Source organism: Coloeus monedula, assembly GCF_965178545.1.
Source record: "Coloeus monedula genome assembly, chromosome: 6".
Classification (NCBI taxonomy): domain Eukaryota; kingdom Metazoa; phylum Chordata; class Aves; order Passeriformes; family Corvidae; genus Coloeus; species Coloeus monedula.
This window is the reverse complement of record NC_138786.1, coordinates 17,304,215-17,327,987: the sequence shown is the minus strand read 5'-3', so window position 1 is coordinate 17,327,987 and position 23,773 is coordinate 17,304,215. Positions and strand designations below refer to the sequence as shown.

The 23,773-nt window shown below is 54.5% G+C and overlaps 2 protein-coding genes across 7 annotated transcripts in view; both read right to left on the bottom strand.

Annotated features, from left to right (window-relative positions):
- DUSP8 (dual specificity phosphatase 8) overlaps positions 1 to 3,918 on the bottom strand; it is a 40,934-nt gene extending 37,016 nt beyond the window's left edge. The window contains exons 1-2 of one of the 6 annotated variants that reach the window (XM_082284512.1): positions 3,797 to 3,814; positions 2,789 to 2,860 (exon numbers count right to left, since the gene is read on the bottom strand). The gene's annotated coding sequence lies outside the window, so the exon portion shown is untranslated. Of the gene's footprint in view, positions 1 to 589; positions 712 to 1,321; positions 1,393 to 2,788; positions 2,861 to 3,624; positions 3,713 to 3,796 lie in introns of those variants that run through there. The other 5 variants (XM_082284511.1, XM_082284513.1, XM_082284510.1 and 2 more) reach the window with 5 other exon arrangements.
- Positions 3,919 to 13,572: 9,654 nt separating this feature from the next.
- Positions 13,573 to 23,724, bottom strand: IFITM10 (interferon induced transmembrane protein 10; the record flags this gene model as incomplete). Its single annotated transcript, XM_082283357.1, has 3 exons — positions 13,573 to 13,722; positions 22,166 to 22,580; positions 23,615 to 23,724. 3 exons carry the CDS (start codon positions 23,722 to 23,724, stop codon positions 13,573 to 13,575), a joined length of 675 nt encoding a protein of 224 aa, XP_082139483.1.
- Positions 23,725 to 23,773: the final 49 nt, after the last annotated feature.

Here is a 23,773-nt window from a genome sequence, read left to right as displayed (position 1 = left end):
GAGTGGCCCACCCTTTACTCTTACTCTCCTTGGAGAGTGAAGATGGTTGAGAACCAAATGAGCCTCTTGGACAGCATGGACCCAAAGGTTTGGAGTGGAAAGTCTAAAAAACATCTCTTGGAAGAAAAAAAGGATTTCTTCCTCTCCATGAACTCATGATAAAGAGGAGACAGGGTGACCAAGGCACAGACCATGACCAGAGCTTGGTATGTTCCACCATGGTCTCAGCTGCTGGCCCACTTCTGGCAAAACAACTGTCCCACAGGGATGAGACACATCATGGCCTCCCCCTCCATCAGATGAGCAGGCAAAGCCATTACTGGGGTGCACTACACCACCCACTCTTCCTGCAGGAACCTGCACTACTGCTAATCACACCACAAGCTCTGCCTGCCTTTGACAGCAGCCCCTGACACCAGTAGCACACAGCATCTTGGCACGGTCAGTTTATACCCTCCCTCACACTCCCCTGGCTGTGTTATAATCCTGCACACAGAAGTATACCCAGGACTCCTGAGTAAGCCTGAGAAAATCTTGAGCAGAGAGCTTGTTTAGCTTCTTATCTGATGAATGCTCCCAGGCCACTCACCTCCCTTCCCGAGCCTGCCATAATTATGTCAGGTGCCTCCTTCCCACTGGCATCAGGCGGGACAGGTGTCTCTTCAGAGAAGAAATGTAAAGCTTGAAAAACAGGTTTTAAAACCCAGAGGGCATGGGGATGCAAAGGAGTGTCAAAGCTTTCCTCAGGATGACTGCATTGCCGGTCTGGCTGCAGGAGTTTCTCTGCATAGCAGCAAGGAAAAGAGTGCAGTGAGACCCAGAGACCATGAGCACCTGGGAATTTCTGCAACCATCTCCCCCTTAACACTGCCATTAAACACGTGGCAGAGGGCAAAAAGATCTACAGACTCTTCCAGTGCAGCATCTTGGCTGTCCAGGGAGAGAGAGGTCCTGGGAGAGAGGGGTCAGCACCCACAAGCTCCTTCTCTTTATCGCCTCCTTCTCTACCAGATTCAGTTTGCTGGCACTGTTTCAGTACGATGGCAGCGTCCTATGAGCCTGCGCCACAAATCAGGGCTGCCAAATGCTGGAGCACCTCCTTTTCTTCCTTCCACTCGTGATAGTGTGAACGTGCTCTGCACCTGACTGTGCCCAGGGCTTTGGGAGCCAAGCTGCGCACCAGAGAAATTAACCTCTTATCCCAAAGAACAGCCTTGTTCAAAGGCAAGGAAGCAAATCCAAAGAGGAAAAATCCCTATCCCTCATGTAGATTATAGCAGCTGGTGCAGAGGCAAGGGGTAGGGATGGAATGGGGACTCACTCATATTCATGCCAAGAGAAGTCACTTCAGAAATCCAGAGCCACAACGGTTTTCCAGCCTTTGGAGATTTCCTGGGGAAGGACAGGGTTGCACAGGAGAGAAGTGAGTTTTCTCCCACCTCTTAAGATCCAATTTGGCAGCATGGGACAGACACTACTGCTTAGTCCTACCCAGCCCTCAGGGGTGGTTTCATAGTAAAAGTGATATTACATTTAATTTTAGGTGAATATAAACTCTCCAGAGGCTCAGTGGCTTTCTCAGCGAGGTGCCTGGCACCCAGCAAAAACACACTCTGCAGACAAACACAGTGCAGTATTTGCAAGAATAATCTCCAGGCAGAGTCCCCAGTGAATGCTCCTAAGGACTCTGGCCACTTTGCTCAGCTCTCCCAAGCTTAGCTGAGGCTAGATTTTAAACAATGGTAGATTCAGGTTTTCCTTACCTTACGTCTAAGCAGAGACAAGTGAAAACCACGGGAGGACAATCTGTTGTGTTAGAAGACTTTTTGTGTGAGCTGCTGTCATCTCAGCTTGGAAACCCTCCAGCCTCAGGTTTGAGCCTCTCAATTGCGTTGTCAATGGGCCAAAAGGGCAGGAATTTCTGCCTACTGCCACTGCAAAGAGGCATCTGGGCATCCCAGTGCTGCTCACACTCTCACCCGTCCACTCTTGTCCCAGCCATTTGGACAATCCTACAGATCCAGGCTCTGCCACTGTGGCTGTGCCAGGCAAAACTGGGGACAAGACACCTGCAAAGTCCTTGAGGGTGTTTTAAAATCCCAAATACGCTATGGCCAGGAGGATTTTCTTGGTGCCAAAGCTTATTTTGTTTTGGGAGCTGTTACAACCAAAATCAAAGCAAGTGCAGAAACCCCCATGCAGACCCGAACCCCAACAAACCTCTACTGCAGAAAGAGTCCTCCCGGTACGGCCGCCCTCCGACAGTGCAAGCAGAGGCACACAGAGGCAAGGCCAAACCCAAAAGCACCAATTCCCATGCATCGAGTCCTTCTGAAAACAAAGCTCTCCACAGCCATGCCCGAGCCTTTGCCTCAGCGCAGGAGGATGAGACAATGCACGCCAACGTCAAACACCGCTCCACGGGCAAGCTGCTCTCAAGGTTATCATGGCCCCTGCACTGCCAGGCACAATCCTCAGCGCTACCTGTTCGGGCTGCTTGGATATCCCGACCCTTTCCTGCGGGAGAGGGGTCTGCCTTATTACCCCAAATCAGAGGGAGATGGAACCTCTGGCAACCATTCCCAATGCATTAGTCATCGCCAGCTGCTTGGGACAGGGATGGTCTCTCCTACATATGCTTATGCAGCACCCAGCTCCCACCAGGGAGCCGCCGATAACTACCGCAATATGAGGGATAAACGCATCCATGCCCAGAAAAATCCAAATATCCCTATCAGAATAGCACTGCACCGCATTCTTCCTTCTAACGAAACCGCAAATTACTGACCTGTGCACAGAGCTCCCCCAATGCAAGCTGAAGCACTGACATCAGCTTTCGCTGTTGCTCAGGAATTTAATTCTGGGGGAGGAGAAAAGGGAGGGGGGAGCAGGAAGGAGAAGGAACTTATTTATCAATAAGGGAAATAACCAGGAATCTTTAAAAACAAGCAACGCTCAGCACAGAAAGCAACATTTATCACTGTATAATGATTGAGGGTGCGTGGGGGGTGATCAATCGGTCCAGGCACATTAGGGGAGGTGGAGAGGATTATTTTAAACGAGCAGCTTAACTCATTAATCGCGAGCAGCGCCTTTGGAGCCGCAGCAGTGAAGTGTTGCATGAAAACCCCCGCTGCTGAACACATGCCGGCTTCGTTTAAACGCCAAGGACACAGGGCGACACTCCAACCTCTTTCATCATCAGAAAAACCACAGCTCTGTTAACACCGGTTCCTCAAACACCAGCCCTCAGTCCCGCCAGAAAACCCCTCCACCCGCCACCCCCGGCCCGGCAGGACAGCGGGTATTCCCCGGAGCTTCCCAAGCCCCCTCCTCACCTGCACCACGGCCGCCCGGCAACCGCACACAGCGAAGGCAGGGTGGGATTTCCACCACCCCCCCGCCCCGAAAACAAGCGCAGCATCCCCGACATGCGCGGCCGCGGAGTGCCAGCCCCCCCCCCCCCCCCCCCCCGTCCCCCTTTCTTTCCCCAATCCCCGCCGTGGGGCTGCTCCCTCCCCAGCCCCAGCACTTCACACACATTATTGTCCCTCGCACCAGAGTCCTTCCAGCCCCCATGACACCCGCGCAGCGCTGTACCCAGGCGCACACACAGACACGCACATACACCGGCACATGCTGCCGCGCTGTCCGCCGCCTCAGGGCGCGATGCCGGCTCCGCTCCCCACACGCGGGCGCCCCGCACCGCCCCCCTCCCCGCCTCCCCCGGGGCGCACGGCCCCGTCCCGCGCGGACGCGGAGGGACGCGGGGGGACGCGGGGGGACGCGCACTGACCCGGCGCGGCGGGCGCGGGCGGCCGCCCCGCTCCGCGGGCTGTCCGCTGGCGCGGCCGCTGCCGGCGCCGCAGGGCCCGCATGCCGCGGCGGGCGGGGGGGGCCCGCTCCGCGCTGCTCCGCGCTGCTCCGCGCCGCTCCGCGCGCCGCCGGGAATGCGCCGGCGATGAGGTCATACCTCGGGAGCGGGCGGGGGGGTGAGGGGGGAAAGGGGAAAAAAAAAAGGGGGGGGAAATAGACAGCGTTGACGTCACCCGCAGCCAATCAGCGCGGGCGGCGCAGGGCAGGGTGACGTCAGCCCCGCGGGCGCGGAGCGGCGCGGAGGGAGCGGGCGCAGCTGCCGGGCCCGGGTGCCCGCGGGGAGAGCGGCCCGAGCCGCCGGGCCCTTCCTGGGGTGAGCCTCCTGAGGACACCCTCGGAGCCGCGCTGCTCCTGGCAGAAAACGCGCTGCCGTGTGTTTTTGGGTCATGGATGGTTCCCGGGCTGCCTGGCGTTGCAAGGTTGAGCCGGGAGCTCTCCCGCAGCTGGGGCCACCCCTGCCTCCTGTCAGCGCCCTGCCTGCTGAGCCTGGAGCAGCGGGGACCTGCGGGGCGCCCCACGGACTCCTTGTCTCTGAGGAGAAGGACAGGCATAGGGGCAGCACGGTCTCGGAGGGTGGCATGGCAACGTTTGACCAAAAAGCTGGGAGCTCAGGAGGAGCCTGACCCACAGGTGGGCTCCTGGATGGATGGAGTGGGCTCACTCCCATCCTGCTGCGGGTCCACCAAAGAACTGGGCAACTGGCCTGTTACACGGCAGGGGTTTTTCTCTGCCCTTGGCCCTGGCCTGGCAGCTCCAGCTTAGAGAGGGATTAGGATTTAGAAGCTTAGGTTTTGCTGGTGCTTAGGAAATGAAGGGAACCTTCCTCCCTGTCGATACGGATGCCGGATGTTTTAAAATTAACTCTCATGTCTCCAGGCCCGCGGCCGGCAGCTTGCTCAAGAAGAACGTCAAGCTCCCACAGTAACCGACGGCAAAATCTTTCCCAGAAATGTCATTTCTCATAAAGCACCAGAAGTATAAAACTCTGGGATGCTAAAAAGTCTCACTCTCCCCATTGCATAAGCAATGCTGAGTTCATGCCCTCCTCCTACCGCAGAAAATCAGCTCACCCAAAGCTGTCAGCAGGGAAACTTTTACAAAAACAGGGATATTCAACCTAAACTCATGGGTTTCGGCCCAGTTATCATAATCAGTGGCGAGATGCTGGGGTAGCACGGGCACTCGCTCCTTTAGCGGTATGGGAACACTTGGTGCTGGTGGGAACTGGAGCGCAGCATGACCGGCATGGCTGGAACGAAGCCTTTCCTGCTGGTTTTCCTGCCCAGCTCCTCCTTGTGGCCATACAAAGCACCCAGATGGGGAAAACATCAGAAAGACTTCTCTTGCCTCAGCTTCGGACTGTTTCCTCCCCTACCCAACACGCCTTTTCAGGGGTAAAATAGGAAAAAAGAGGGGGAAAGGAATGAGTCTGAAAATCCCAAAGCTTCCTCATAAAAGCTGTTATCTAGGCAGAGAGCCACGAGCTCGCAAAGCCTGCTGAAGGAAGAGGATTTAAACAGTTTTTTCCCAAGCTCCAGTTAAAATCAATGTTTCCAATAATGGACCTGGCACATCACAGATGAGCATCCCAGATCAGCTGTTGGGAATATTGCTCCCTGTCTGTCCAGTGGCGTGGCACAAAGAGGAGAGTCGGAAGCAGATGGGAGAAGGATATCGAGCTTGCAGCAGGGCAAGGGATAGGGAGGTAATAAGGTGAGGCAGAGGATGGAGTGTCCTGAGGGACTACCTTGGACTGTTCATTCCAGCAAGAGACCAAGCTGAGCTCCCTCTTGAGCCTTCATCCCTGGCAATCTCTCCTCAGCTAATCCATGGACGCCCCTGGCTGCATCCCTGGATGATGAGGACACAGGAGATTTGACCCACACAAAATCCCTGTTGGCAGCAAACAGGAGGAGCTGCTCCAGCGGGGCTGGGGACCACTGGGACATGGGTTCTCGCAGCCACAGGAGAGGCTCTGGCTCACGAACCCTGCATCTCTCCCATGCCCACTGCTTCTGTGCAGGGGCTGCAGCCAAGCGCCTGGTGGGGAGAAACCAAAACAAATGATTCACTGCTGCTGAACTGCTCCCGGGATCACAGGGGCTGGGACCAGGCGGTGATGGAGGCTTGCAAAACCTCACCTGCCTCCCAAAGCTGGGAGCTAACCCTATTCAGATCCCAATCCTGCTCAACCTGATATTCTGGCATTTGGGTGCGGACCTGCAGCTACATGGAAGTGGGCAGCCAGCCTGAGCGAGGGCAGTGCTGTGAGCACACCTGGTCAGCTCTGGGCAGCTTGGGTCATCCCTATTACCCTTATTTTCCCCAGGGGAAATCAAGCTGGGAGAGCCAGGGCAATGCTGTAATGGTCAGGCAGGCAGAACAAAGCAGCCTCATCTCTAAGCTCCATCTACCAGATGTGAATCTATTGTCTCAGCCCCAGGGCCATCACACCCCCCTCTCCATCACAACCATCACGAGCTGAGCAAAAATTACACAGCAAGTTGCTTATGGCTAAAGGAAAGTGCCTTGTTTCAGCTAAAGCACTTAAAAAATAATTCACCCCACTCTGGTTTTTCCTCTTTCACAGATTTCAGGCACATCCCAAGATGGATTGCATCCCAGCTATATGTTTCAAATGCAAGTTGCGCTTGTACACGTAATAGTTCTTGCTAAAACGTTTTCCAGCTTCCCTAATTGCCATGGCAGGCCAAGTGCAGAAGAGTGCAGCAGAGCCTCCTGCATGCATCCTGCAGGGATTAAAATTGGAACCTGATCATAAAGGAAACTAAAACTAGGAAAAAGGAATTGCTGCCAAACCAACTTTCTTACCCATCAAAAAGGAGAGACTTTTGTCAACCCGCAATTTCTTTAAATGGCCAAAAAATATATTTTTTTAACCTGTCCTGGTTATTTAGATGCAGTTCCTTGCACCACTGGCTGAGCCAGCATCCCATCACCCTCGATCAGCAGGGCTGGCTGTAGCACAGGACACTGTGTTCCAACTGCAGGGGGTATTGGCACCTCAAAACTGTGCTCGCAGCTGAGGCCAGAGTCAACCCTTGGCCTGACATGGCTCTGCTTCTTCCAGGCTTGGTTGGTTCCACCAGGTGTGTGCCTGTCACCCTTGCTGTGATGTTCTGGAGCGGAGCACAACATGATGCTGGAGAAAGGGGCTTGTCAGGCTTCATATCGCCCTGTTCTGTAATGAAATGTATTGACTGGGATGAACTCTGCATCAACTTTAAGAAGGGCATCACTCCCCTCTTTGGCAGCTGCCCATGTGCTCCCCAGCTCTCCCACCTCACAGCTGGGATGGAGCCCAGCACAAATCCCTGTGCACGCCACCTTCTTCCTGCAAAGCCCAAAATGGTGTCACTCAGTGAGGAGAGCTGACATGCTTGAGCAGGCAAAAGGCACTTGCAGCATCACCAGGCAGGTGTGTTTCTTACATGGGGGCTGCCCTGGATCTGTCTCCATTTTCCCGATAGGAGTACCGGCCTGTGTGCAGCGTGGCAGAGCTGTGCATGCACGTCACGGGAGCAGCTACTGTGCAATTAACCGCAGAAGGAGCAGGCTGGAGGGCTGCGTGCTGTGCCATTCAGCTCAGCACATGCTGCAGAAGCATTCATTCTGTAGCTCTGACTGTGCCACAAGGCACTCCTGCCAAAGGGGAAAAGGAAAAGTAAACCATAGTACACTGAATAAATTCCCTGTGATTCCCTCCGGCCTGGATGTACTGGAGGAAAGCTGGGCAGGAGCATGGAGATGTGCCAAACGCGGGGCACGGCTGCTGAGTGCTGGCACTATGGGTCAAAGTCAGGGGATGGGAGGGGTGGAGGAGCAGGACCTTTGCACTGGCATGAAGCTATAGTGATGGAGGAGCCACGGCTGGAAGCAGCAGCCAAGCTGCACGGAGGCTTCACAGAAACACCCCTCAGGTGCATGAAGCGTTCCTGCTCCTTCGCCCCCAGTGCTGAAATGGAGTGCCATGTTGGCCCACACTAAGGCTTGCCATGGGTAGTGAGGGTAGGCGAGGGGCTTAGATGTGCCTGGAAACCCTCTGGGGTCATATTCACTCCTCTGAAGGCAGAGGGAAAGGGACAAGAGAGAGGATAGGGACAGGGGAATGGGAGAGAAACCAGATTGTTTCATTTTAGTATATACAAGTCTTAAAAAATAATCACTGCCCAGTGCTCTGGGACAAGGCATGGTCTTTCTTCCCTGTATGTGAACTGGAGATGGGAAAAGCATTACTCTGGGCCAGAAGGCAGCACAGAGCTAGGCTCCATGCAAGGGTCTGTCAGGTCCAGACCCTTTCTCTGTACCCTTGTGCTGGTTTTTGTTAGGCTGCTCACCAGTTGCTAGGGGTTTTTTTGTTTTGGTTCAATCATTTTCAGTGATGAGAGCATCTGCTGCCATCTGTGCCTCTCCCTCCTCCCCCCGGCAGGGCTGCACACCGCCGTGGTCTGCCTGCAGAGCCAGGCACTCTTCACTGTCCAACCTGCACACGGATGAGGGGATGGAGAGGAGGAAAGAGGCAGCTCCGTCAGTGCCCTGCTCTTCCCCTGTGTTTGCCGACCATATCTGGGCACTGCTGCAATTGTACTCGTCACAGGACACCCACAGTGCCAATGTCCCAGACCCTGGTGGCTCTAAGCAAGGCTGCAGCTCCTCCTCTGAGAAGCCATCAACCCATGAGACAGTGTTGGAGGGGAAAACAGAGATGAAAGGGCTTTGGTAACGTCACCTAGGACATCAGCACATGGCTGGGAAGGGAGGTGAGAGTTGCTACTTGCTGCCAGCGTGACTCTGCCTCCTGGCCATGGAGTGCCTGGGAAGCAGGGCTGTGATGCTACAGCATAGTCGGCTTTTGCTGGAGGGTTACACACCCCACAGCAGAACAGAGGTTGCCATTTGCATCTCTCTCGACTGTTAATTTGGGTATCCAGGCTGAGGGCTGCTCCAGGTCTGACTCACCATGCTCTGCCTGCGCGTCTGGCAGCTCATCCCAGGCAGGGGAACCAGCGGATGTGACACTGGGCTGGGAGGTCTTTACCTGAATGAGTTTCATCTCACATGTATTACAGCCCATAGATAAAGGAGAATTGCGGGGTCATGTTTACCAGCCAAACCCAAACCAGTTCACCCCAGCTAGGACTCGATGCGCGGCTGTCTGCAAACTGGCTTGGTGGCATTTGTGCAGAGGTGCCATCCCCAAGCCCTGCGTGGCAGCGGGGGTAGAGGCTCGGGTGGGCACTGAGACTTGGCGTAAGCACAGCAGGGTTGGCTCACACGCACTGCCTGGCTCCCAGCCACCTTTCCCTGCCAGCGTGGAAGGTAAATGTCTACCGGTGCCCGGGCCCTCGCCTGACACACATGTCCCGGCTGGCACAGAGGTCTGGGGACCCGCTCCTGGCTGGTTTTAGGAGCCACCCTCACCTCACGACTGCTTCTTGCACAGGCCAGCGCTTGCAGGGGCTCGCAGCTCCCCGGTGCTGGGGCTTGGGGCCGGGAGTCCCGGAGAAGCGTGGACAGACCTGCGCCCCTTGCTAGGGGCAAAGCGCCCGGAGCTCCCGGCCCGCCCAGAGGCCGCGGAGATGGGCGGTGCGCTGCCGGCTGCGGTGGAGCGGTGAGAGAGGGCCCTCTGCCTGCCTCCCGCAGCCTGGCAGCTCCAGCTCGGCTCGGACACCCTGCTCTCTGCCGCCGTGACCTCCTCCTGTGTGCTGGCGCTGCCTTCAGGGTCCCCCCGCAGCCATTTCATCGCGGGGCTGGACGAGCGCCGTACGGCAGCATCGCCTCCCCGGACGAGGGTGTCCCTCAGCAGCCTCGGTGGCCTTTCCCCAGGCTCACCCCAAACGCCTTTCAGCTACCAGGGGCACCAAAACAGCACAGGTGTTTTAGGCACAATTGCACAATGTCGCCTAACAGGGAACAGTCGCTCCCCACGAGCTAAACAAAAAGGAAAAAGCAATCCTCATCAAGCTGTCAGGCCCAGTTTCCCGAAGGAATACAATTAAATCTTTAAATGGCAACGTGACCGTCAGTTCTTCCCCATCTCAAAAGATGCTTCTCAAGCTGCGTTCGGCTGTTCCTCTCTTCCACCCCCTCCTCACAGTTTTCTTTCCCGCCGCGGAGTGCAACAGAGGCTGCGGCTTCGCAGCCAAAAAAAAGTGCGATTTGGAGAGCGCGGCGCGACGTTGTGAGTGGCAGAAGTGAAAAGGCAGAGAAGCAACTCTTGAAAGCCTGCCTTCTGCCGCGGCGGGTGTCAGCCTTGGCAAAACCTGAACTTCCAGAATTTTCTTGCAAAATTAAAAAAAAAAAAAAAAAAAAAGCAATTAGAGGACCTGTCGGATTTGGCTGCTGCTTTTCTTTCCTTTGTTCCCTCAAAATGAAAAAAGTTCTTTCTTTCCCTTAACACCACAGTTGGTGCAATCTGGGATGTACTTGCCTGACAGTATATGGGGATGTAGTTTTGCTGTCTCAAGCTGGGGTTCCCTGACACTGACAAGATGAAAAATGGATGCTGAATACCTTGATGCTGCTGCACTTGAAAGACCCATGCATGAATAAATGATTTTTTTTTTTTTCTCCTAAACAAGCTTGGAAATCTACGGGTTCCCATTTTTTTCTCCATTTTGGGGGTGCTTTCCTCCTGCTGTGGGCTTGGAGGGACTCCATTAAAATGAAGGGGAGACACAGAGAGAGGAGGGGAGAGCACAGGAGCTTTGCTGCCCGACAGTCCAGAGCTGCAGGTGGAGTTGAGGCAAGGGCTGTGGTGGAGCTGATCATATGCTGGGGTCCGTCGTTCCATCCTTCAGGCACAGGGTTTCTGCATCCTCTTGCTACCCTGTTCTTGTCTGTGGCAGGTCTGGGTGCACCTCCAGCCTGCTGCAGCACAGCGACTTCACCTCCTACAGCGTGGGTAACAAACAATAAATATGATGGCTACTAATAATAGCCCTCCCTCTCCATCCCTGATGGGTTATACATGCAAAAGATGCTGCCGAGTCAGTTCAATATTCCCCCTGGTTTATTAAACCAGCATCCATTTTCCTGCAGATAAGATGGTCCGTCAGGGGAAGGGATGATGATAACTCATTTGTCACACTTGTTAAGTGTAGAAAAGGCTGGCTTTGGGTCACTTCCAGTTTTGTGTCAGCTCTGCCTTTATCTGAGCAGCCCCATGCCTGCATGCCAAGCAGGGTGGCTCTCTCCTGCCTAGCACAGGAGATGGGGATGGTGGCATTGTTCCTGCAAGATTTACTGGAGCTGGGGGTGGTCTCTCAGTGCAAAAGCACTTGCAACATGGCTCACAGGAGTCCCAGTTCATAGAAAGGAATGCACTCATTATTGCAAGAGATGCCATTGGTCCCTCAGGTATCTATGCCTGCAGCCTGGAACCCCTGGCACTGCACACATGGCAACCCTGTCTGAGATATCCCCCGAGCCCATCCAGCTCCACTTGTGTTCGGTCTGCAAAGCTTGAGAGGTTTGATGGGGAAGGATACCAAGCCAAGACCTTGGACACAGCCAACGTGAGCTTGGTGCAGGTACAGGGGGCGGGAAAAGGGGATACAGCCTCATCTCTGTGCCTCTCCTAACCATGGAGGACCTGGGGATGGTTGGTCTGGGTCTTGCCTAGGGTAGCACTGTCCCAGCAGGATATAATTTGCTCCAATTACCAGGTGCCAGTTCAGGGTGGCTGCAATGTGACTCATTTTGGCTCTACCCTCTTTGGGGGCATTGCCATCATGACAGGCCACCTCCTTCCTCAGCGTGGGATGAGGACTGGCTGTAGCCCTTACATATGTTAGGATGGCCATGACCACTCCGGTCTTGCTTCAGGGAAGGGAACAAGAAGCAACCAAGAGAGGCTGGGAAGAGTATAGACCTCTGGATGAGTGATCACAGAGCAGTTCATGGCTGAGATACTTTCAGGGCACCATACATTGCACTGCCAACTGAAACTTCACTGCAAAACAGACCGCTGGTCTGGTCTGGTATGGAAATGCATCCAGTGAGTGAGGAGCAGGGAGGACTGCAGGTCTTCCTGCCCATAGCTCCCTCTATAAATGAAACCCAGGATGGGATGAAGGTGTGGAGACCTGAGCAGGAAGGAGGTGACGTCTCATGATGCTTTCAGGAAAGCATCTTCATGATCAGTCTCCATATCTCGCTATGGCACATCCCTCACTGAGCACAGCCTGCTGATTTAACCATGCACTCAGCAGATGATGAAGTGTCCCATGACAGCCTGTCTGCATTCCCCATCTCTTGCTTCACCTTTGCTTTCAGGGTGGGTGCAAAGATGGATCCTGGTGCCTTCTCCCGGCTCCATGGCTGGTCTGCAGTGATTGGTGCCCCTTGGCATGAGGTCATCTTACAGCTGGAAAAAGATGAGGCAGCTGTGGCACATGAGATGAGATGAAGGGTCAGAGGGGCTGATAGGCTGTATTTTAGTTCTGGTCTTGCCATTAATTTAAGGGTGTTTTCAAGTCAGGGTGTGTTGATTTGCAGCACAACAGGCAGCCATCGGGCAGGGCTCTGAGCTCCTGCCTATTTCAGTGGCAAACGCACGTCGTCTCCGAAATCTGGCTCTTCGTAATGACCCTGGGAAGTGCTGCAGTAGCAGCAGGTTCAGACTGCAGCGATTTATTTCTCTCTTCAACGTTGGTCCTAGCAGGGGAGGGGGGCCCTGCCCGCTCGGCTGCCTTTGCCTGCTTGCCATAGATCTTCCATCAAGGAAGTCACCGAGGTCTCTGCTCTTAAATCTGGGTCTGCACTCTCCTTCACGGCTGCATGCGGCCCTGACCTGCAGCAGCATCCCTCACTCCTGCTTTAAATCTCTCCCGAGCAGCTGCTGGTGACATTAGCATTTTCTCTTGCCAGCCCATAGAGACCAGGAGCTCAGCCCTGCTAAGGAAGGAATTAGCCCAGCAGCATCACGTATCAGAGGTATCTTTTTATTGACTGTTTACAGAAATACAGTAGCACTCCACTTAGGTGGCTTAGGCGAGTTCTCCAGAAGGTGCCTTCCTTTTCAGCACTGCTGGGAGATCCCAAGGAGAAACCTGCCCTTTAACACTTTGGGGCTTCTCTGGAGGCTTTGGAGCTCCCCAGCATGAACTTCCTAACACCTTCAGCTCTCCAGGGGTTGGAAGTTGTCTGAACCAGTAGATGAAATTCAAGAGAAGAAAAGGAGAAGAAACCCCCCACAAGCTGGGGGTGGTGGGGCGGTCTGAACACACCTGATATGTTGTGAGCCAGCCCTGCCATGATCCCCATCCATCACTGTATGTGTCTCCAGCTCCACAGGACCCCCCTGCTCCCCAGAGCTCAGCTGCCTGCCACCAAGTGTGCGTAGCTCTGGGCTTTGCACGCTCTTTTCACACAGCTTGTTGGCCATAAAATAAATAAAATAAATATTTCTTGGTCTATTTTTCTTCCTGTACATGTGTAAGAGTGAGACCCTTTCCTTCAGCTCTTCACATACCATTTCAGGGCAAGAAGGGTATGCTCAGCTGGGCTGATAAACTAATTTAACTTTTATTTATGTATTTAATCAACTTTTTTTTTTTTTTTTTGGCAATCAAGGTGTAGTGGTTGGTTTGTTTTGTGTGTCCTTGCTACAAGAAACTGCAGACACTTCTGGCGTAGAGGCATTTTGGCGGCAGCAGCTGCTGTTGGCCTCACTCAGTAGTCAGTGAGAGGGTATCGCAAGAATATGAAGATAAGGATGATACAGAAGGTGGCAAGGGCTGAGCTGGTGATGTTAAAAAGCCGGGCTGTCTTGGCATCTTCAACTGCTCCATTTAAGTCATTGAGGAGTTTCTTATCCCGGACCTGAGACAAAAAGATAAATAAAGTAATTGCAACACATATGAAAGACATAACTTGTCTCAAGCAGCAGCCACAAAACCCAGTGCAGCTGTACGTGGTTACCTGTACAGCAGATGAGGGCTGGGCTGGGCCTCTGTATTTGAGCATGTCAGGTGCCATAAAACACATTGAGGTGAGGTTTGCACCCCATCTCTGCTATGGGTTGAGCTTGTGAAACCAAGCACTGTAATACTTGTGGGCTGGAAATTCCTGGAAGCAGAGAAGACCTGGAAGAGTGACCCATTGCTGTTACCAACCAGGCAAACCAGGGCCCCATGGTCCCTGGAGTGGGGCAGTGCCATTTGGAGCCTGAGGGTGCACAAAGGAACTGCGATGCCATTGTGCACCCCAGGCACATGGGCACTAAAGCACACTTCCCACCGTGTCACGGCCCCCTGGCCCTGCAGGCCCCGCAGGCTCAGCCAGCCCAAAAGGGAGAAGGCTGGCTGCAGTTTCGGTGTGCATCCCCGTGCCTCCGCCTGCACTGAGGGGCTGAGCGGGTGAAACCTGGCACGGCACGCTGCTGCAGCTCCCGGGCTGCGCACGAGCCTCCAGCATATTAAGTAGTCCTGGGTTAATGAGTTCCTTTCCTTTTGCAGGTCTTATGCGGATTGTGTAGCATCCTTGCCACAGGCAGTTTTCTATTCTGACAGCACAGTCTGCTCCCTTCATTATGCTGCGGGCTGGGACTTTTATGGGCTTTCCTTGGGACAGCTCTGCAGTGGGCGATGATTGTGCACATCCATGTCACTGGCCTGTCCCCGCCTCCTCCGGGCTGCCAGGCAGTGCATGGCACTGCCAGGCAGCAATGCCACTAGCAGGCATTACCGATGTACTAGCGACAGCATTACCAGGCAGCAGATGGCACTGCAAGGCAGCAGATGACACTGCCAGGCAGCAATGGCACTACCAGGCACCATGTGGCATTACCAGGCAGTGGATGGCACTGCCAGGCAGCAGAAGGCATAGCCAGGCAGCACATGGCACTGTAAGGCAACGATGGCATTGCAAGGCAGCAGATGGTACAGCCAGGCAAGGATGCTGCAAGCAGGCAGAGATGGCATAATGAGGCAGTGAATGGCACAGCCGGGCAGTGACAGCACAGCCAGGCAGGCAGCGATGGCACGGCCAGGCAGATCATGGCACTGTCCACCAGCAGCAGCTCTGCAGTTTGATCCCAGCAGAAGAGGGGTCAGACTCCATTGCTTCCTAGCAGGGATATGTTCCTGTCCCCAGGCTGCCCCTTCAGCCAGCACTCAGCAGACTCGGGCAGCTGGAGCCACAAGGATGTGGGACAAAAGCACCAGGACACTTGATTCTCATCCATTTCCCGTATCCAAGCGGGGTGCTCAGGGTGTGGCAGGGCCTGCCCCACTGCCCGCTCTTGGGTGGGGGCTGTGGGGAGCAGGGCTGTGAGCCCTTTGCCTGCCCTGCTGCCAGCAGTGAGAGCCCCGCCGGGCACTGCCGGCCAGACACCGGATGCTGGTGGCAAGCTGCAAAAACCTGCACCAGAGTCAGACCGAGGAATATTAAAAGGCTTTTATCGATCAGGAGCTTTCCAAAAAGACTCTGCAACGGATTCAGACCACATCTTATGGACTTTTCTCTCCTCCTCCTGCAGCACTTACCCACAGGACTGTCCTGAAAGCCTTCTGCAACTTGCTGGACATGGGGAAGGGTTGCTGAACCCCTCATTCCCACTGAGTCATGCTGGTTCATGGGGCATCCAAAACTGCATCTCAGACCCTCAAGCAGCACTGCTCTTCTCCATCACACCAATGAGGACCTCTCTGCACAAGCAACCCCTGATCTTCTGAACTGTGGGTAGGGAAGCTGCTGTTGGCATGAGGCCCACAGGATCTGGTGCTGGCAGGCACATAGGCAAGAATGAGCCTTTTTTTCATACTTGTATTAAATCAAACGGTACCAGGTCCTCAGCCTCTTGATGTGCCCTACTCGTGGGAGCTTGCAGCTGGAGCTGGGGCCGTCTACCCATTGCTCTGCTGTGGAGTGCTTAGCTCACCATCCTTCTGGGATTGAGAAGAAGGGACAGTCACAAACTGCATGTGTCTTTGGGGCATGCTTGGCTGGAGCTCTCAGCAGAGGAGATGATCTCTGGGAAGGCAGCAAGCCAGCAGCACGGGAGCCCACATGCCTTTCTGTGTCAGCTGAATGTCTGGGATGACTCACATTTGAAATTATTCAGTAAGTTTTAACATCCTCCCAAAACCCCTGGGCTCAGCAGCACCAGGCATTTGGCACCTCCTCACGCACTGGTGAGAAGCCCCAGAGGGGCTGGATTCAGGCCAGAAATCCCGATTGCTGCTCCCAGCAGACTCTTTGAAGCTCTTACACACTTCCCTCTTCCCAGCGGTGGGGCTGCTTCAGGCAAAACCTACATGGAGCAAATGCCTTTTGCCCCTTCCTCCACTGCAACCCAGTGCTCTCTGCCACAAGCAAACTGGCGTTTGCTGCCAGTGTTTGCCAGGCAGACAGAGGTTTCTCCAGCAGACCTGCACAGCCAGCACACCGAGCTCTGCAACCCTCCCACAGCCAAGCCACTTTACCTTTGTGAGGCCAGTTCCTCTTGGCCCCAGGAGCTCTCTCCTGCTCCTCACCTCCTGTTCCTCCTGTCCCTGGGGTGCCCTACAACCCTAATTTCCATGCTCAGCCTTCTCCAGTGCTCCCAGCAGCCTCTCCCAGTAGCATCTCCCATCTGACACCCACTCACACTCGTGACCAGTGCTTTAGCCCTTTCCCACGACACACTTCAGCAGCGCCTCTCCTTGAGTTTCCCATGGCTCTCCCTTTGGCCCTGCTCCTGTCGTGCTGCATCTGTGGTGAGGGGTGCCTGGGGCTGCCCTCTCCCCAGTGACACCATTCCCTCACAGTTCCTTTTTTTTGTTCCTTCCATCTCTTCTCTTTCCTGTTGTTTGGGTCCAAACAATGGTGCGATGGCTGCCTTTGACTCCTACCAAAGGACATCCAGCTGCCTCCTCTCCCTGCACCTCCAGCTGGTTCCACCCACACACTCCTGCCAACCCCTGTGGCTTCAGTGGTCAGCCTCATGAAAATCATCCCTGATTGCCCATAATCGTTTATATTGAAATGGAGCCTCTAAGTGCCAGACAAATGCAAGGGCCCCTGTGGCACAAAAGTGCAATGAAAAGGAGTTTCTCCTTACAAACCACTCACAGCTCCAGCCTCCCACATCTCTCCAGGGCAGCCTCGCTTCCTCCTGCATGGCCTTGCACTCCCAGATGCTTCCAGATGTCTCCCTTTAATGTCCTGCTGTGGCAACTGAGCCAGGCTGTGGAGGAGCTCTCCTGGAGAGCAGGGAAGTGTTTCAGCTCCTTCCCTGCTTTGTCCTTAAGGAGACACTGGTGTCTTCCTTATAGCCCAGCTTCAGCTTTTCCTATCTTCATGCTCCTGTGGCCACTGTCATCATAATGTGCTGGCAGCTGGTGCACGAGCTTCTGGGAGCCCTGGAAGCTGATTCCTTCCATGGCCAGAGAGATTAATCATAGTGAGGGACAGGTCCTCAAGGTCGCAAGGCTGAACCCCCACCCCAGACCCAGGTGTGGTGTTTTCTTAGTCACAGGCTCTTCTCATCACTTTGACCCTTCTTACCTTGCCTAACACTAGATGGGGATTTTTGGCCCTGCTTTGCACTGAGATGATGAGTGTGAGGATAACTACATCTGCTGACTGGGGTTTCCCTGGGCACCTCCAAGCACTGTGTGGTGGCCACCTTGGAGTTTCCCTCCTGGACAAGGCAGAGCTCACCTCTGATCCAGGCTGGCAACTTAGACAATTTCTTTCTTCTTCCATGCCTGTCCTTATGTGAAACACAGCCAGCTTTTGTGCTCTAACATGGAAACCTTTCTCCTCTCCTTTCCCATCAGCAAAAGGAAAGGTGTGGCCTTTCTATCCAACCATCCCTACTTGCCTGTCACCTTCCTGCTGCTCACCTTGTCTTCCAGTATCTCCATCTCACTGTCCTCTGCCTCCAGCGTGCCAGTGCCCAAGGGTTCTTTCGCTCCTCCCTCTCATCCCTGTCCTTTGTTTCCTTGGTGTTTTTGTGCTTCCTCTCCATGTGCTCCCCTTGGCTCCTACCACCCCACTGCCTTCCCCAGCAGTCACCTCCCCTCTCTCTGCCCTGAGGATCAGCCCCTCGCATTTTTGGGAGCAGCAAACTTGCTGCTCTAGTAAAAAGTGCTGCCTCAGCTTGCAGAAAGAGACGAATGGTTTGTTGATAACGAGTCTAATGAGGCTGTTTTTAAGGCAAGGCTGGAAGTCCACAGCTGGTTGTCAGTAAACCCATTTCTATGCAGAGCTCCATGTCCCTACACAGAAGGAAGGAGCTCTGGAGGCGATCCTTGGATTTATTTGCTCTGTGGATTGCTCAAGAGCTCTCCAGCCCACGTGCCTCCACCACACCGGCACTGGCGTCACGGGACTGTCACCCCTGCATTTCACCCACCTCCATAAACCATTGCTCCTTCTGAAAAGCAGGGTGAGAGCCTGCCTGAGAGCTTGGGTGTGGCAGCTTCTCAGGGTTAATAAATAGCTGTGGATTTGTTCTGGTCCGCTTCAACTCAAAATAAGGAAGATCAACAAGTGGCAAGAGGGGAAGGCAGTCGTGCCCACAGCTGTGTGCTAAGGGCTGGGCAGAGTGGGCAAGAGAACTTGGCATACTTCCATGACCTCAAGGGGCAAGAAAACTCTGCAAGCAATGCTGTGGGCTGCTGATGAGGCTTAAAAAGTCAGCAAGGCTCCTTGGCACCTTCATGTCTATAGAGCCACAGCGAGGCATCCGTACTGCGGCTCATCTGAGATCCCAGCTCCTCTGATCTACTGCCTCATGGCACAATGGGTACACAGAAGGACTTGGCTCACCCCAACAGTCTCCAGAGACAAACCTCTGAACAACTGAAGTGAGATCTCCTGCCACCAGGCACTGATGCATCATTCATTACCACTTGGAGCTGGGAAAGGGGAAGGGAGGGAGCTGCTGAATATCAGACCACAACATCTGCTTCTGATCAAAACCAGCTGAATCCAAAGTGTTGCTGTTGGAGTGATACTTTTATCTGTGCTGGGCTGGGGCTAGGGTTACTTCAGGTTTTCTAACTTCTCTGTTCCTGCTGTTGATCTCTTCTCCCCCAGCATCCAGCACACACAATTAGATGCGAATGCCTTGCTTGCACTCCGGGAGACTGACCTTGAGAAGCTTGAGATGTTAGAAATGACCCCTGGAGGGATACATGAGTTGTGTGACCCCATTGCAGCCCAGCAAGCTGTGTTTGCTGAGGATCTGGCCTGCTATGGGGGTAAATAAAGATGAGGCGTGCTGTCACGGTCCTGCTCAGAGTGCTTGGCTGTGACATCTGTCACACACAGAACTTGCCTTGTATGTCAGTTTCTGCCCTCACCTGACTTCATGTGTTTCTTTCTTCACAAATTCTTTGGTGCTGGGGTGGGGGATTTTGGCATTTTTAGTAAATGGTTGTCACCATGAAATAGCATTCCCCTGCAGAAAGAAATCTAGAAGGCTGTAGCTAGCATGCAAAAGGCCAGGCAGACATGCCTGTTTTCCCAGATGTGGCTGAAACCAATAAAATAGGGCATGAGGAAGGAGACAGCTTTACAGTAATATTCAAGTGCACCAAGGATATATCTGTCTTCCAGTGTGGGCATTATGCTGCTGAAACCAGAGAAAATGCTAGGGTGTGCTAAGATATATACTGACACATCTCATGGACTTGGGACACAAAGGAGATACTGCTTTATTAACAGTATGAATCTGTCAGATGCAGGTGACCTTTATGACAGGGAATTGAAAATGCTATTTCTGATAATGAAAATTATAATTCTTGAAGTTGCTGGATGTTTCAGTTATTCAAAGGAAGTGTAAAAGCTGTAACCCAGCTTAATTTAACGGCATCAGTGCACTGATGGCCCTTGAGGAAACCTGTGTGGCTGAGGGCTCTGCTGTGAGGGGTCCCAGAAGAGGCTCAGGGAGGGGAAGGTGCAGCTTCACTCCTCTCCCACGTACGTAGAACCTTAGTCAGTCCCTTCAGAGCACAGACATGCTAGAAAGGCCAGACTTAAGTGCCTACTGCTCAAATGTCTTTACATTTAATTGCAGAGAAACAAGAGAAGTCTGTTTAAAGGGGTATCTGTCCTTAGGGCATTTCTTGCTCCTGTTTTCTCTGAACTTCTGGGAAAAACATTATTGACGGTAAAAGAGAAGAAAACACGCTTCTGGAGAAATAACCATAACACCCAGCCTGGCTGAGTGTTGGGAAGATCCCTGCAGTAATGTGGGTAAGGAACACAGCTGTCTTTCTGAACATCCCAGTCTTCCCCAGGACAGACCTGCTATTGCCCCAGCATCTGCATTGCCTCTCACCACCCACCCCAACAGCAGCTCATGACAGCACTCCGCATCCCTTCAGCCACTTGCTAGCTTTGTCCTCTGCCTCTGAGGGACATTTTGTTTCTATTTTCCCCTTGCCACAGAGTCACAGCCACTGGGGAGCTCCAAAACCAGAGCAGTTATTTCTACCCGCTCAGTGCTACCTCTGTTTGGGTACCGCGGTTACATCCCATCAGCTACCGCCTTCTCAGTCTGAAAGCCAAGGCTTGTTTTTGACAGCCATCTTCTATTCTCCTTTCTCTGATTTGGAGCAAATTTGCCCATTTGCCTTCCCTCACTACTGCCTCTTCTTTTCACGCTTGAGTTTGTGTCCTCTAGATCTTTGCAGACAGATGCCGAGCCTACACCTCTATTGTGGGGCAAGGCCCTGGGTTACTTCTGGACTTTGCCCTTCCTTCCACCCCATGTCAAGGATAGTGAAGGGTTCAGCCTCTAAAAACTTTGCAGGTAGCAGACACTACTCTATCCTGTCGCCTGGGGATGGGTCAGCCCTGTCCTCAGGCTGTCCTCCCCCCACTGCTGCAGCAGCAAGGGACCACATGTACCCAGACAGTCATGGTAGTCTCTTCCACAGGAAAGATGTCAATCGTTAAAGGCAAATACAGACAGGAAAGGCTTAAAAATAAGGAGGAAGCCAGTTTTTTCTTCCCTTGCTGGATCAAGGTGTGGGGGGTGCTAAGGGACTTGCTCCCCCCGCTCATGTTAGGCTGCTGCTGACTGGATTTGCCCTTTACTCATGGTGATGCTTTGCCCCAGGATGATTTAAGTTATTAAGTGCCTCACTCAGGCAGCAGCAGAGCCTCCTGCACAGGCAATGGATAAGAGCTTGCCTCCCATCTTGGGGAATGAGAAACTGAGGCAGGCACCACAGGGCCAGTGCTGGGTGAGCCCAGGACATGGGGCCACAGACTTGTCCCTGAGCCTTTCTGATGGAGACCCTGACAGCATTGGGAGCAGCCTCCTTGTGGTGCTGGGTGCTCACAGTCCAGCTCACAGGAGCTGTATGGGTTTAATTGATCTGCTTCTGTGACGAAGTCTGTCTGCACCCTGGCCTTCCTCTAAATGCTGCCTGCCAAAACAAATCAGCCAGCTCCTCTCCGGGCCACGCAGCCGCCCCGGGCTCTCTGCACATCCATTCAGTTAGTTTTGCATCTGGCAGGCAGGGAAGGGGAGGGCAGCCCAGGCCCCTCTCTCCTGGCAGCTGCCAAGGGGCTGCCTGTTTGCCAAGCACCATCCCTGCCGGGCTGCTCTCCCCTGCAGCTATCAGGAATAATAACCTGGTCCCATTCCCATCATGGGCTGTGCTCCACGCCATCACTCTCTCCAGCAACACAGCTCTCTATCCCTCCAGCCCCGACACTGTGGGAAGCCCCCCACACTCTCTTCCACCTCCTCACCATTCCCATGATGCTGGCAGGTCTCCAGGACTTGTTTTGGGATTTATAGGGCTTGGGGTGGGGGAAGCTGGCCACGAGCTCTGGTGTTTTAATTAGCGAGAGGGCAAGAAAGAAACAGGCAGGATTGCCCTGCACTTTGTAAGCTTCTTACCCCCTGCAACTTGCCAGCTGATGGCTGATCCTGGCTGGTTGCTTCTTACTGCTCCTGCCTGACCATCCAGTGCTGCTGGGTCCTCTCCTGATGATCTCTACCAGCCAGGATCCCGAATAAGGGACCTAGTGCTGGCGTGCCTGCAGGTGCAGCATGAGCCAAGCCAGCCCTGTGTTGCCTGCTTGTCACCCTGCCGCCACGGTACAGAGGAGCCTCTGAGGGTACCTGGAGCAAGTGAAAGCACCTCTTCCCCACCTGAAGTAACATCCCAGGCTCCTCAGCTCTTCCTGTCCCCATCCCCATTGTCTGCAACCTCTCATTTGGGTGGCAAAGATGTGTTTCACATCAGGCACAACCCCCAAACGCTTCCCCCCTGCCCGGTCGCCCCTTACCCCGTGCCTCGTGCTCAGTACTCACTTTCAGTGAATAGGCCAAGGCGATGAAGCCGAGGCAGCAGAAGTTGAGGTATACAAAGTTGAAGATAGACCAGAGATAGTAGTCGTTCACCTCGGTGGTGTCAGGATAGATTTCGATGACAGTGGTGGGGTTGGTCATCGTCTTCTTCTCCACCGAGTGCTTGCACGGGACCGCCGGCCGCAGACTGTCCCCTTTGCAGCTCTTGCTCTCCATGAGATAAACGGCAGAAGAAGGAGACAGGACGGGCGAAGCTTGCCGGAGAGCTGGGGGCTTGGCGATGCAGGCGAAGCAGCCCTGCGGGGGGCCTTGAGGGGGTCTCGGGGTCCAGGCCACCCCCTCAAAGGGGCATGGCGGGCCCAAGGGGGGGTCCTGTGTCCTCTCCGTGGTGGCTGCCGCGGCGTCACCGCGCTCTGCCCTGGCAAAGCGAAAAGCCCCCCCGTGAAAAATGGGGGTGAGGGGATGGAAAGGCTGGGGGCAGGGGGAGAAGAGAAAGGGGGCAAGGAGCAGACAAGGGGAGACGTGGGGGGAAGGCAGGAGAGAAAGAGAGGGACCGGGAGACAGAGGAGAGAGCGGGGAGAGGAGTGAGGGAGTGGGCAGAGGAGAGAGGGAGGAGAGTAGGGCAGGCAGGAGGGGGAGGAGGGAGCACCGCTACACCCGGGGACCACGACGCCGCCGCCTCGGCGCGGAGCTGCCGCCGGCCCCGGCCCCGCGGCGGGGGCAGAGGCGCGGGCAGGGCGGGCAGCATCCCTCCCCCTCTGCCACGGCCTCCCCCCGCCGCTGGCCTGCGTGACCCGCGTTCCATTCACCACGGGGGAAATAATTTTTTTTTTTTTTTTTAAAGGAGACAAATAAAAGCAGAAAGAAACACTTGGGAGGCGCCGGGGGGCTGCGAGGGAGTTGCCAGCCGGCCGCGCTGCAGCCCCCCGCAGCCCTGCCCGCCCGCCTCTGTCTGTCGGTCTGTCGGGGCCTTCTCCTTTCTGTCCCATGCCGGGATGGGAGCCGGTGGCTCGGCTGCGGACGGAGCGGGTCTCCCGGTGCGGCAGAGCAGCCCGCCCCTCCGCCCTCCCTCCCTCCCTCCCTCCCTCCTTCCTTAGGGGAGTGGGTATTTGGGGGGGGGATTTTTCTTTTCCTGAGTCCTAGTCTCTGCGGGATTCCAGATGTGATTCCATTTCCCGGTCCCTTCCACCTGCCAGCAGGTTTCCCATACCCCCCTCCCCCGCCCTCTTTTTTTTTTTTTTTTTTTCTTTTTTTAGGATATCGTGGCTGGAGAGGAGGAGGAAGAGGAGGAGGGGAAGAGAGGATGAAGACAGATGATGGGAAAGGGGATACTGGAAGAAGTTCCCCTCCACCCTAGCTTTGCAAATAGGAGAGACTAGTCCACCTCTGGCTGCCCGTCCGTCCGTCCATCGGTCTCCTCCGAAGGCATCAGGAGAAGCGAGGGATACTCACAAGGAGGGATGCGGGGAGTCGCTGCATATCCGGCTCAGCACTGCCTCCGGCTCGGCTTCCTCGGCGCTGGAGTTGAAGGAGGAGGGGAGGGCGGGGAGGGGGGCACCCATGGACTAGGGGTGGGCAGGGACGGAGTTAGGGGATGGGAAGGTCAGCCTG